The 14,554-nt window shown below is 31.7% G+C and overlaps 2 protein-coding genes across 2 annotated transcripts; one reads left to right on the top strand and one right to left on the bottom strand.

Moving 5' to 3' along the window:
• Window positions 1–1,494: 1,494 nt before the first annotated feature.
• On the bottom strand, window positions 1,495–3,998 carry LOC123713849 (allergen Tha p 1-like). The gene is made up of 3 exons (XM_045667735.1): window positions 3,862–3,998; window positions 3,172–3,359; window positions 1,495–2,150 (listed from the first exon to the last, which is right to left on the bottom strand). Exons 2-3 carry the CDS (start codon window positions 3,356–3,358, stop codon window positions 1,963–1,965), a joined length of 375 nt encoding a protein of 124 aa, XP_045523691.1. The 5' UTR covers window position 3,359; window positions 3,862–3,998; the 3' UTR covers window positions 1,495–1,962.
• Window positions 3,999–7,799: 3,801 nt separating this feature from the next.
• On the top strand, window positions 7,800–14,237 carry LOC123713846. The gene is made up of 8 exons (XM_045667733.1): window positions 7,800–7,878; window positions 8,302–8,359; window positions 9,306–9,326; window positions 9,828–9,854; window positions 10,524–10,550; window positions 11,313–11,339; window positions 11,586–11,603; window positions 13,836–14,237. The coding sequence occupies exons 1-8, from the start codon at window positions 7,864–7,866 to the stop codon at window positions 14,009–14,011; spliced, it is 369 nt and encodes a 122-aa protein (XP_045523689.1). The 5' UTR covers window positions 7,800–7,863; the 3' UTR covers window positions 14,012–14,237.
• The last annotated feature ends 317 nt before the right edge of the window (window positions 14,238–14,554 follow it).

The following is a 14,554-nucleotide window of genomic DNA, read 5'->3' as shown; positions in this document are numbered from 1 at the left end:
GGTGATTTTACTGTCGACCTGTTTGACCTGTTATAGGATTCCGTAGAAAATTAATTCAATTATTAACCAGTATCCCTTTCCTGTAGTTCCTTCTTCAGCAGTGTGATTGGTCATTTACGAGGTGTTCGTAAATTAGTTCATTAATGTTATTTAAAAAGGTAATAAATTGCAAGTTTTATTTAATACCAGATTTCAAATAGTTGCAGTCGTGGCAGACAGAGCTGTCTCGTCCTGAAAGTCTAATACTAGTGGTGGTGGTGTTAACCACATACAACACCTAAAACCTATATTCACTTACTTTTACTTTATTTGCCCACAAAATATGTATATATATATAGATCCAGAACCCGGAGTCTCATTTACGATTATAGTAGCTATATGTTATCTATGTACATTATAATATAAATTTAACGGTTTTAGAAACTGGAACCCACAAGTCGGTTTAATAAAAAATATATTTATGTTTCGCCAAGCATGAATACCTTAATAAGTAAATATATAACCTATATGATATTTTTGGCTATTATTTCATAATGTACTTATATCATGCCGCGTTTATTCTAATGTTAAATTATTAAGCGACCATTATTTTAAACAATCGATAATGTAGACGCAGAATTATATAATTAGATGAAACAAAAACGAACAGCAAAAAATCACATCTTTTTTACTAAACGGATTACTCGACTTACATAAATATCTTAGCTCGAAGAGTTTTTAGGTGTTCCTAAATTAAAATCTGATTTCAGAGAAGCTATAATAAATAAATCTATATGCGATCCGTGCCTGTCACACGCCGTTGACTTTTTAGTGCTAAATCTAGCCGGTTTCGTAGAGATGTTTCCCTTCACCGTTCGACTAAATTTTAAATTTTTGGGAAGAGAGTCGCAGGCCTTATCATTCAAAATTTATTTCAACATACTCTTTTTTTGATGCGAGGTGGAAATGACTTCTAGCGTACCACAGAGATTTCGTCTGTGAGACCATGAAGTACAGGTAGTCATATATTTTACTGTGTGGCTGGCTCAAAAAACCTAATATTAACGGCCATTTAGGTCATTAATGATGCGGACCGTGATGGATAAAAGGCCGATATAACAAAGCCAAGCAACGTTTGGAAGGATTATTTGAAAAGGGCTGTTAATTAACCCTCTAACGCAGTTATGGTTGTTCATCATTACCCAAATATACAATTAATTGGCAGATATGGTGTCAGAGAGAGAGAGAGATCTCGTAAGAGTGTACTCTTTCTTGAATGCCTGCTATGAGACTTCGGATACAGTATGCTGGAGTCAGTTAGTTTATCTCGAATCCCTCGTTCTCACGATCGCTGAAAGTGAATGTTCACTGAAGGCCATTCTAGCAAGAAGTATTTATTTAAATATTATCGACTATTAATCGACCGGATATTATTGCAGAAGCTGTAGCAAGTATCAGGTAGGCCTTTAAAAAGCTACTTGCTAGGCAGATCAGGAGTATTGGATAAATAAAGAGTAGATATTTAAACAGTATTTAATATAAATTCTCATGTAGATCAACTTATGGTAGGTGTCAAATTTAATCTCAAAATTAATATAATGTGATGATAAGGTAATACTGTATTGCATTAACTAAAAGCTGCAATTGTTACTTTTCTATTAATATTAACAATTATATACGAAATAATAAATCTTATGACGAATAAAGAGTATTTTGCTCATATAGTGTAACAAAAAGAATGGTACCATATAAATAATCTGCATTGACAGAAAGTCCATCTGAAAGGGTCAATCGTCTGTCAAGCAGTCCAGACAATCTGTTTAGGTGATTGTTTGTTTAAAATGTAAAAGTCAAATTTATTGAAACACAAACTAACGTGTTTAAATTAAAGCTCATTAAGAAATGTTTTATCGCTTAAATATACAATCGGCCATTTCAGCGGGACTGTAACTGTAAGTTTGTCCTATAGTTGCTTTTTATATCTTAGTTGGAAGCCGCCAAAAATTCGTTGAAAGCCGCTGTGTATTCATTGTTGGGGTCTTCTTTGTGGATAATTTCTTTCCACATTTCTGGAAGCTTAGTTTTAAAGCCGTGAACAACGGTACGAATCAGTTCACGCTGTTTTGGAGTGCACTTCCCACAATTTGTTCTTAGGGCTTCGGGAATGACCTCTGTAAGAATATATAATTAAGTACCGACACTAAAATATACGTCTCCTAGGGTTGTCACATAGTTATATAGTATATAAAAAATCATAATGCAAAAAAATAATTAACTTATGTTTGTAAGTATGTAAAAAAATATATGGGTTATCACTACATAAATATTCACAAGACACTTCCGAACATGTAAAAAATAAACAGTATTTAATATAAATTCTCTACTATAAAATATTATCTATTATATATATATATATATAATAGATAATATTTACGTTCCAGTTGTTTGTATTATGTAATTAAGTTCGAAACATGTTGTATGATAAATATATCATCTAAGTCTCATAAACACCTTAGGAATATGGAGGAGGTTCTTTTCTATTTACCAACTATACAATTATCTGGGATTTGAACCCAGGGCCTTACACAAATGTACATTCAAATGTTTTAATTGTTTATAATATTCCTATCACTTGTTGCAACTTTTGTTATTATGAAAGAGTCGAAAACCTTGACTTTTAGGTAGACCAGTTCTCGAATATTACATTATTTAAAATCTCTTAATGTGCTATATAATGAGTCATCGTAATGGAAAAGCCCAAAATACTGTGTCAAATACCGACTGGTATGAATATTATCAAACAAAATGTGGTATAAATGGTTCGTATCTCTATGTTTCTTAATTTCAAAATTCTACTAAACAACTCTATACTAATGTTATAAAAAAGAATGATCTCTATTTAATGATCAACAAACAAACTCAAGAATCTTAGAATTTAAGATTATGTTTATGTTTTATTTATGTCAAGGAAGAATTTAGCGACATTTAAAAATAATTTATAATATGAATTTGGTATTATAAGAAACTTTAGTAAAACTAGTACATGTACTCATATACTACTATTGTACATAAAAAATGTTAAGCAGATAGATTATATTAGATAGATTTTTTTAGCTTAGTTTCAATTTGCAAATGTTCCTACAATCCATATTGTATAGATTTTGGTAGGTAATTTTAAAAAAGTTTACTTACTTCTAAAGTCACGTCCTTCAGGTGTGCACGGCCCTTGTTCTAGAAAACATTTCCCATAATTATTAAGAAGACGAACATTGTCAACCAACTCCTGCGCATTGAAGTTGTCATACGCTGGGTTGTACGTATCTGCGGGTAAGCCAACTGCCGCCGCTACAACTGCTGCCAAAACTAAAATTGTCTTCATTCTGAAAAAGAATATAATATTATCACATGTAATACATATACGCAGTATAAAATTACTTGGGATAAAACTGAAAACAAACAAAATTTTTTTTTAGACATTAACTATATATAAGAAATCTATAAGTGCTGTTAAGTTTAGGCTCAACTTTAAAATGTATTTCTATTATCTGACATTTCCAAAAAAAATATTGACACACAAAATCAAATACGAAATTTCGAATTTCTGGTATAAGTGACATTGAAGCAATACGACAAGTAGTTTAATATATACTAGGTGCTACATATATAAGAAAAAAGCGTTTTTCCTATCCAGGACGGCAACTGTTCTTTCTGATTTACGATGATATACAACTGATTTTATTTACAACTACAGTTATTTCTTATCACTATCTATATATATCTACATATTTGTTAACTTTTTTGAATAAAAGTACGACTTTACACTACAAAATAAGAAAATTTTGAAAAATCACTTAGACAAAATTAAATTAATAAATTACTTACTTGCTTGTTGCTTGTTCCTCTCCTGTCCTAATACTGCGTCAATTATTTAAATGTATTCTTATATATTCTGTATAGACGACCTTATTGTGTACGTAATATACCGGCTGGCGAGCTTGCGTAGTTTTTAAATAGGCCTTCTGAAATCAACGACCAGTCGCATATTGCGTAATGTTTTATTAATTTAGAAATAATAGGTACTTTGCTAAATGACTTTTCATTGATGAACTGTTTAATAAGAACGAAATCATTTTTATTCTATGATATTATTATTAACTAACTTTACTATAAAACTAAACCAGACTTAGTGCAGTTAAAGCACTCTTTCGTCTCTTTTAGTCAAATTGTGATTACGCTGTGATGAAAACTTAGTTAAAACAAAGCAATTAGAGAGATTTATATTTTGGGGAAGATCTATTCCATAATTACCATATTTCGATTGTTTGGATATCCCACACGACCTACATATCGCTGGATAACAGCCTTCCTATAGATACCATAGAAGGATATTATTCTTCTAAAAAGTCCAATACTATTTTATCAAATCAAAATCGCTAAACTATTGACAAGAAGTCGCGAGTTTAATATCAAACATCGCACGATGTCTTTTTCCTTAGACAGCCGAATGTCATTCCGCAAAATTAGCTCGAACGTGATAATTATTTGATTAAATACCTCCCAGGTTTGTTTTGTATTAGAATTTCAAGATCAATGTTACACGTACATAATAAAAACATAAGAACTGTACATGCCGGAGTTATAAACATGTTTTGGTTTAATAAAAAAATAAATCAGGGGCGCTATAATCTATTTAGGTCTGAGTCTCAGATTTCTGTATCTGTTTCGTGATCATTTGTCAATCTAATAGGCAAGTAGGTGATCAGTCTTCTAAGTCTGACGCACGCCGTCGACTTTTCGGGGTCTAAGACATGTCGGTTTTCACGATGTTTTTCTTCACCGTTCGAACGAATGTTAAATGCGCACATAAAGTCTAATGGTGCACAGCCAGGGATCAAATCTACGACCTCAGGGATGAGAGTCGCACGCTGAAGCCACTAGGCTAACACTGCTGTACAAACTCGTTAAAACAAATTTGTAAATCGAGGAAATAATTAAAGAGAACCGCAGTCTTGACTCCGATACATCCATTGTCTTTATAATAGATAAATAATTTAAATTTATAATGAAATATTGCTTTGCCAGTGTTAGGTCCCTCATTTTTTCTATAGATCAATCCTAACATTTTTGAGATTTACGCACGCGTGAGCAAACTAAACCCTACAAACTGTTAGTTGTGTTTGATTAAACGCAAAAACTAGATACATTTTGTTAATTGTGTCAACACGTTCTTCCGCAAAATAAGGTGAAAGAAGCATTGCGTTTGAGAGTATAGTTTGATTTAGGTGTTACAGACAAAAAATATCCTTAACTACACTTTAAGATCGGAAACATAGATTAACCCAACTTAATATGTTTTCATGTATGAAACGTAGTTGTTGAACCAAACCTATTTAAATAATCGTGTCCACCATCCAAACCATCCATCTTTATTAGTTACAGTTTGAGGCATGCCTGACGATGTCCTTCTTTACCATATGTGCAGGTGTTGATTGAACATTCTAGAAGGAAAAATCCATTACTGTAGAGCCAAAGCTCGAACCCACGACCTTCATTATTAAAAGCAAGCTTTAAAAGTTAAAGCCAATTAGGCTAACATCAATGCTAATCTTGATAGATGGTCGAACTTATTTATGTCAAAAGCGGGGCATAGACATCTGTGACATTCCGTCAAAAATCAGTCTCTGCGGATTGTTCATTTAATTGGATGTATTCTGTAAGCAATGCTTCCATAATTAATGAATTAAATTAATAAATTTTAGTCAGTCATTAGATCACTAGAGAATTTGTATTCATAATAGATAATTGTGCTAACAGCTTTCCGTATTCTTTAATCTATTTATTAAGTTTTACGCCTTCATTCATATTTGCCCTTCAAAAAGTTGAGAGGAAGCGGCCGAAATTAATCAACAGTGTGGTCATCATGATAACGCTAGACCTCACACATCTTTAGCCACTCAGCAAAAACTAAGAGAGCTTGGCTGGGAGGTGTTAATGCATCCGCCGTATAGTCCTGACTTTGTACCTTCAGTTTCCACCTCGGTTTCGGTCTCTTGAGAATTCTTTAGGCAGTGTCAGGTTAACATCACGAGAGGACTTCCAAAACCAATTGTCGCGATTGATCAAAAGCCCCAAAATTTATATAGCAATGGGATCATGTCCCTACGTACAAGATGCCAAAATCGTACACCTAGATACTTTAGGTAAATGTAAATAAACTATATTAAAAATTGATGTGATTTTTTTTTAAATTGCGAAAACCCTTTTTCCCCGACCTATTATGTCAACGCTAGAGTTTACTGAACTTCACTTTGGGAACAACACGTTAAACATTTAGTTTATCCCATTGAAATGCAGAAGCAGACTTTTCCGTAACATTAAAGGTAAATAATGTATTTTATGTAAAATACAAATCATGTGCTTGTATTATTTAATTCTGTTTGAGGAAATAAGAGTTTATCAAGAACGTGATTATGTAAATAGGTTAAAAAAAACAATAGTCAAGAAAATATTTTTATTTGTTTTTATAGCAGGCATCGGCTTTGAGGTTTGTCAATTCTTCCCAACCTTGAGATCGTGCTTTCGTCCTCTGCTGTGAACCAAACGTTTTCGTTGCGTGAAGAATATCGTGAGAAAATCGGAAAATGACTATGTATTTTTTTATGCACCTTATACAAAAATATACATAAAATATATATGTTACATATAATCTATGTAAGTTGATAAAAAGCATATCTGTTATGTATATGTACAGATAGTTTATTGTTATTTCCTTTGGGCCTTCAGAGTTACGTTTCAACGCAATGATTTCCGTGTTAGCTGCCTTCAGTTCCGCTGTTAAGCACATTAAATATGTAATCTAGAGTTACTTGTCAATATTCATATTTATGGAACGAAATTCAAATGGGCACTATACTATCGACTCTCACTCGCTTGTGTGTACGTTTGCAATACTTTTCTACAAATTGAGAATAATGCTAGCGCGCCACCCTTTAAAATCCATATTATGAAGATGCTTAAAATTAAGTTGTTAAAGTTTTAGCTTGTAACAAGTTAACAAGTACCTATAAATTGTGGGTTTCTCATTTGACTAATACAAAATGTTGGGAGTATGACATAAGAAAGATAGCGAAAGCAGTTCTGACAGTTGCAGGACAGGTTGCATCTTCGAAGTACAAGCAGTGATTAAGTTATTAAAACTAGATTAATACGCACAGCAGAACAAAACATTGTTGCGGTGCTACATTATATTTTTTAACAAATTTATAATTTTTTACTTATTTCATTTTAATTAGCAAGATTACTATCGAACTATAATGTAACGTAAGTGTTGTCAACACAACAAAAAAGCTATTTTAACACTGCCGTGACCTCCCCGTTCTCTTAATAAAAATATCATTTATTCATATGAGTAAATGAACACTTATTAACAGCAGCTTGTTTTTATGTCTTTATTATTTGAATTCTTTTAAAGAACAAGGAAAACGGGCAGGATACTCATGTAATGTTAAGTGATTCCGCCGCACATGGACACTCAATACCAGAGCGCTCGCGAGTTAGGTCTTTTTTTTAAGGAATTGAAAATACTTTATTGTATTTAATAATTTATTTCAATTCGTAATGAATATTTACGGTTTCGAAAGTTAGACACCTTGCATATAACTTACAATGCCGGATCTTGGTTTAAGTAAATACAATTCGAAGAAATATATTATTTATTTTTAATAGACGAGTGTATCTTTGTAAGTTTAGAAGGTTATCATTTCAACGGTTTTTATAATTTGGTTACGATAAAATGTTCTATTTATTTAATCATAAGGAAATTTAAGATCGCTCCAGTCCACACGAAACTGTTGTTACAACAAAAACCCTAAAGCAATATAGAAAATGTCAAAATTAACTGTGAGTAATCATTTTATTATGCTTATCAATCTTAATAATAAAATCTTAGTGTATTTTAAAGCTTTGAGTGCTATTTTCGCAAACCTTATACGAGAAACATTGGACAAAATTTTACAATTAGATTTAAAAAAATTGACAATGTTATAGGTAGGAATAGTATTGGCTTCAGCGTGGTACTCTCATCCCTGAGCTCGTAACTTGGATCACCGGCCCAGACCTAAAGAGGTTGTAGAGCCACGGATTTATTTTATTTTTTCACTAACTTTATCATTCTCTTAATACAATAGAGGATAAATTGCAAAAAATATAATGCACGTATTACAACCCTAATATACACTGCTTATATACATATTCAATATTTGCTAATATCAATATTATGTAAGTCTAGACTTTAGTCAATGTATTGATTTTTATTTATTTTAGATTGTTCTGTTAGTAATTGCTGTCATTGGAGTTGTTTGTGCTCGACCCCGGGCTTTCCGTGAGTATAATTTATTATCCAAAAAGGATTGTTGAAGTGCCAACCACTTGCAACTACCATCCTCGGTCTAAGTCTTAGATACATGCATTACCTAACCGTCGATTAGGAATCATACTCACTGGTTACCTTAGAAATTCGAGCGTGCTCCGTGAACTGTTTAACCACTCGCCAGGTACTTACGGCAGATAACAAATTTACGAACACTTAATAAGACCGCTAGGCTATGAATCTCTTATAATTTATTACTTCTAATCTAGTCTTATACTAATTCATTCATTCCAACCAACTAAAGTATTGATATGGATATAATGATTTTAAAAAAATAGATAGCCCACAGCGAGGGACATAGTTAAATAGAAAATATGTGCTATGTCGCGAGTCCGGTCTGGATCTTATGATTACCGACTTGGCAAACTTCAACCTGGTTGTAGCACCCTTTTTGAAGTTATACTTCTTTTGGCACGTTAGGGAAAATTTAAGATGCGCGTGCACAACGTCACAAAAAACCGACACCCTGAAGTCATCATAGTCAACATTTAAACATAAAAAAGTTTTAATTTCTTTAATTATGTACAAATATTTTTTTGTGATAATTAAATAAACTTTATTTAAATAGATAATGTGTTTATAATAAAACTTTTAATGTATTAAATACCTTTTTTTCTATTATTAGTCTCGTGTTTTCTACATATGTAAAATAAAGCGAAAATAAAATTTTAAAAAGATTTTTATCTTGTTACGCCAAAGAAGTATAACTTCTTACGCGTGTACAAATACGTTTTCATTTTAAATAAACCTCTTTATAACTGTACGATGTATAAATTAAAACAAATAATATAGACTGTAATAAATTAGAGTTCAGATGTGCAATATAAAAAATATGGTAATTCGTGTTTTGCGTCAACAACAGAAAATTTCTTGCCTAATCGTGTTTTTTTTGTTATAGCCAATGACGATGGAAGCCAAGGTAAGCTTATTTGTGTAATCTAATTTTAGTTATTTTCCTTAAACCCAGCGAAACATTCGGCAACAAATTTAATTTTTCGATTCTATCCTAAACCTTTGCCGACCGGAAACAATTGTTGTTTCGTCAGCTTCATAGCCTGAACTAACATGAAGGGGGGAACTCTTTCATGTTCCTTTACCACTTAGCAATTGCTGTAGTAACGTTAATAGCTATGTTGGTTTTATGGCGAATCACAATATAGTTCTTACTATTAGTGTCAAACTCCTTTTCTCGAAGTTCAGGCCATTATCAACCCCTTATAACTTCTAATCAATTTATTTATTTAAAACATAAAAGATTTTTAATATTCTATAAGATGTATAAATGAAATAAATTAATCGACTTCTTGTTAAATGGATCTCCGAACATTTCACGGAAGAACTGCGGTTTTTTACAAGTTTTGTGTTTGATGGCATTTGATATTATCAATTACATTTAACTAACTTAAGTACTCTGTTCCAGTTAATGTCGCGGACGGCGGTGAGAGCGGTTAGTACTTTTTAAATTATGTCTAATAACTAGTTTTGCTTAGAAATAATGAAATTCAATTACATGACTAAAGTTGGTCGTTGTTTGTTGTGTCGTGTGTTCATAATACGATTGGGGAGCGTCATACAAGAGTTTTGAGAATGTCTGTTCATTTATAACGCCTGAGAATAAATACTCCAATACAATTCACGAGAGTCGAAACTAATAAACGTGTAATTAGTAATTGTATAAACTCCCTCGATTACATTTGTGATGCAGTTGAAGTTACAATCCGTCGTTCCACAACTGAGTGTTTTAAGGCAGTTTTGCCGCGCACCTTCACTATGAGGTAGCTGTCACAAGAAAAAAGCGTACAAATTCTTAAAAGGCTGACAACGCACTTTCGAGCTGACAATGAGAGTGGACGACGGTATCACTTATATCAGATGAAGGCTCACTGTCCGTTTGCCCCTTTTAACATAAAACGCTGTTGTAGCTTCCTTCTCGCGAATGTCACCTAACCGAATACCATTTTTTTACCACTTCCGAACATCTTTACCATTTGCTAATCATCAATTTCTGGAATACAAGCTTCTATTCCATATACACCTTGATATAAGTATATGTACGGAAGAACAGCCTTAGGTTAGGAGGTAAAAAAATAATTAAACACCATTCTTTTATTTACAGTTCACATTGTGGATGGAGGTGAAAATGGTAAGTTAATATTTTTGTTAATTCGGCTTGTGGAAATTGTCAAATTCTATATTTTTCGTCAGCATTGAATTATTTCCTACGAAATAAAAAAAATACAGCCACGCTCGATGATGTTTTTACAACTTTGCAGACCCTCCTATTTACGTCACTTGCAAATGGTCAGATTAGTAAAGTATATATATATATATATATATTTATACTTTACTAATCTGACCATATAATATATATATAATATATATAACATATATATATATATATATATATATTCAAGTCACGCGTCAATGCGACGCGCTCGAGAACTGCTCTTTTTTATACTACTCTGATACTTTATCCTTGACGGGCTCATATTTATTGGAGGTACTTAATCGGGTACATGGTATCCCTCTAAATGAATCTAAATCTTTAAATCCTTGATTAGGCTTCCCTACTATAATGACCACTCGAATTTTAACATTATTATATATCTATGTATAAGAGACATATGTATGGGAAAGTCTATGTCTATTATATATGACAAGCTAAAAGCATAAATAAAATAACGTTAAATACGGTTTAATTGATAAACCATTATACCGTTCCATAGTTAACTAATTTAGGCTTATAGTACAGCCGAGTATTGTTTTGTATATATATATGTTAAGTATTGTCTTTGGATATTTCTTTAGTATAATTATTTTTTGTTGTATATAATTTATTTTAACTGTAAGATTACATTTCTACGATGTATTTAAGATATAATTTCGAATAATTAATTTGTTACAGTAAACGTTGTGGACAACGGCAATGACGGTAAACTATTTTATTGTTATAAATAATTAGAGAGAGAAACGCATTAAAATAATCCGTAACACGTTATATTGTTTTTAATTTATAAACATTTTCGTAATCATTTTGAATATTATTAATATAACAGAAAAGTTTCTATACTCGTACGTACGTACCTTATAAGTGTTACGTGAATATTATATTTATTGGCGATATTAATATTATTGTTATTGTTTAAATTTTATTTTAATATTACTGTTTTACTTGCAGTTCATGTAGTGGAGGAACGTAAGTACCTACTTTGTATCTTTATTTATTAAGACGCTTAATAGGAATGTGTACATATTTGTTACAATGTAGATAAAATATACAAAAACAGCTCATATTTTCCTTGTTCTACGGACCAAACTATTAAATTTGTTTTTTATTATCATATATTTGTAGTCAGATCAGACAATGATAAGTACATTTTTGCTTTTACATTTTTGGCCACATATATATTATAATGTACCTTATTCATGAGATGAATTAAAGTGTGAGATATGTATCTTTAAATAAATGTTTGTTTCAGCCAACCCCGCGGGTCCTCGGAGTGATTAAAAAATTCTAAGTAAAAGCTTATTAAATGCAATTTATTATGTAATGTAAATACACACTAATGCTTGTTATGTATTCGTTTATTTACCCACTTAGTATTAAATACCTGTTAAATGATGTTTAGTTGATTTTTGTTGTGCAAATCTAGGAAATCCTAGTAAGGTATTTAACGTAAGTCTTAATACATATACGATAAATTAATAAAATAGGTATATCCGGTGTAAATCCCGAGTTGGTTATTAAAATGCCTATGAACTTTTCCCAAGAAAAATATTTTTTAATTACAATAATATTGATTCAAAAGCCGTCTAAATAGAAGTTAGGTAAGTTCCATTATAGCGTTTAAAGTCCTCAATGACTCGATTTAGCAAATACCTCCAGATTTACACACAAGACTCCTGCCTGTCAAATCGACGTTTTTGACATTCAAGTCCACAAAGGTATTAGTCCTACGCTACATCTCGCTATACTTCGTTTGTGTCAGACATCGGATCCTTCAGGCTATGATATTTTTCTAATACAGAAACTCCTACATCTTCGTACGTGTGCACTATAATATATCTTGTGTGAGGCCATACAAATAAGCCGCCATAGCGGAATAAGTCAGAGTAACATAATTTTTTTAGATATTCTCTTTGACCCGTATGAACTATACTTTACTGCATATATTTAGTATATATAAAGTCTCAAGCTCTCAATATTAAACATTGGTTTTTATAGGCACTGATTTTATATAGAATTCTTATTTATAAAAATTACTAAATTAATGTAGCAGAACTTCGCTTTCAAAATACCATATTATTTAGATTTTATCGCATTAAATCATCTATAATACTCAACGTGATTTTTTTAATGAAAAATATTTTCGATCCTCTTTTTTGAAGCAAGATTATTGACATATTCACCTACGACTAAAAACGTTAATTTTTTTCAAAAAATCCATCCACCAACAAAACTGATTGCTCAGTATTTTATAGTAGGCATTATAGTATTATTTGTTTTTTTATATAATTTTATCATGTAAGTAATCTTGGTGGTTAATTGATGATTATTAATTAAATATTTCACCCCTTTGATTTCTTTTGAACTCCTTCGGTGACTGTATTTTTCAATATTCAATTATTTTGTAATTAAATTCAAATTTGATATACAAAAACTCAAATTGCGTCACTGTATTAGAAAATATAAGTTATTATTAGTAGTATTACTAAAATGATCACTCACGAAAAGGTTCACAAAACCTTTTTCCGCAGTGAAATAATTCAGTATTGTGAAATAACCAATAGTCATGATGACAAAGCGGAAAAAACCAATAATTAATCTTTAGTCGCAATACGCCAGTGTACCTCACAGGTATTTAATTTTGCAAAAATTCGCTATCTGTGTATCACAATGAATTGAATTACTTCCAATTATAGCAATAGACCTAATGACGTCACAGTTAAAAGAGTTATTGGGTTTAATTGAGTTCAACGACGATCGCCAGCAGCTGTTTCGATCTCGAATGCATCGCTCGTGTACTAAGTCAAATAATGTCCGCATTTCTCGCCGCATTTATATGTGCCATAGTATTGGTAAGTCCTTTTTATGTAATCATGCATTTATGGTCTTTTTTCAAATCGTCATCGATTAGCGTTAATTACGTAACCACAGACTATAGTATTATAGTATACTCGCGGACACAATTGGTGGGAACTTATTTCAATAACGACATTTTAAAACACATTGCGTCTGCACAGAGTATAAAATTCTATTTTCAGGCTATCATCGTGATAATATTCATCGCATATTGCATGTTCTGCAATGAGAGGCATAAATCGGAACGTTTTCAATTTGACATAACAGACATACGCCGGACCAATATAGAAATTGCTCAAGAGCATGAACAGAAGACTAAAGAGGTCTCTGGTGTGTTTGTTTTAGCACGGAAGAAGCATAGAGAGGACTACAGTTATCACAAAAGACCAGACTATCCAGAAGGGCCAGTGACAATAATTGAGCCAAGGACAGATAAATTAATAGAAATATTAAACGATTCTGGATCCGAGTGCCGTAGATGTGTAGAATTCGACGATGTGCCATACCACAGCGAAGTTTGAATACATTTAATAAGTTAATAATTAATTGATTTTGTTACTATTGGAATTTTCCCAATATCGATTATGATAATTAAGTAACAATTAATGAGTTATTTTAACGAGCTGGCTTAATAGCCTAACCGAGAGATTATAAATTTGCTTTGTATTCATTTGTTAACTGCTTGAACTATACAATGTTTTGTGCGATTACACAATTAACCGTAAAACTTTAACGGTTTCAAGCATTTTTTAGTGTTTTATTTTAATTTGCTTACAATGATCATAAATGTAAAATGAGGACAATCAGATACTTTTAGCATATGTTATAGGAAGGATTTTATGAGAGCTATGAAGCCCCCAAGTTGGATTTATTTATGACAGGTTTGGGAAGCCTGAGAGACGAATGTTAGATGTTGTTAATTGTATATTAATAAAACAGTTTAGAAATTTAAGATAGTATATAAGTTATTTATGAATGATGTATTTGGAATTTTTTGCTGTAAATAAATGAAATCTTTAAAACAAGCTGGTCTCATGGTCGAGGTTGTATTTGTATGTGTGTAT

Source organism: Pieris brassicae, chromosome 8 (assembly GCF_905147105.1).
Source record: "Pieris brassicae chromosome 8, ilPieBrab1.1, whole genome shotgun sequence".
Taxonomy (NCBI): domain Eukaryota; kingdom Metazoa; phylum Arthropoda; class Insecta; order Lepidoptera; family Pieridae; genus Pieris; species Pieris brassicae.
This window is presented reverse-complemented; position numbering and strand designations above follow the sequence as displayed.

What these genes read in the sequence shown, in the direction of transcription:
- LOC123713849 (XM_045667735.1), bottom strand. Translation starts at nt 3,358, where the DNA reads ATGAAGACAATTTTAGTTTTGGCAGCAGTTGTAGCGGCGGCAGTTGGC. An exon ending in TGAAGGACGTGACTTTAGAA is followed by an intron (nt 2,151 to 3,171) that starts GTAAGTAAACTT and finishes ATATTCTTACAG; the next exon opens with AGGTCATTCCCGAAGCCCTA.
- LOC123713846 (XM_045667733.1), top strand. An exon ending in TGCTCGACCCCGGGCTTTCC is followed by an intron (nt 8,360 to 9,305) that starts GTGAGTATAATT and finishes TTTTTGTTATAG; the next exon opens with CCAATGACGATGGAAGCCAA. An exon ending in CAATGACGATGGAAGCCAAG is followed by an intron (nt 9,327 to 9,827) that starts GTAAGCTTATTT and finishes ACTCTGTTCCAG; the next exon opens with TTAATGTCGCGGACGGCGGT.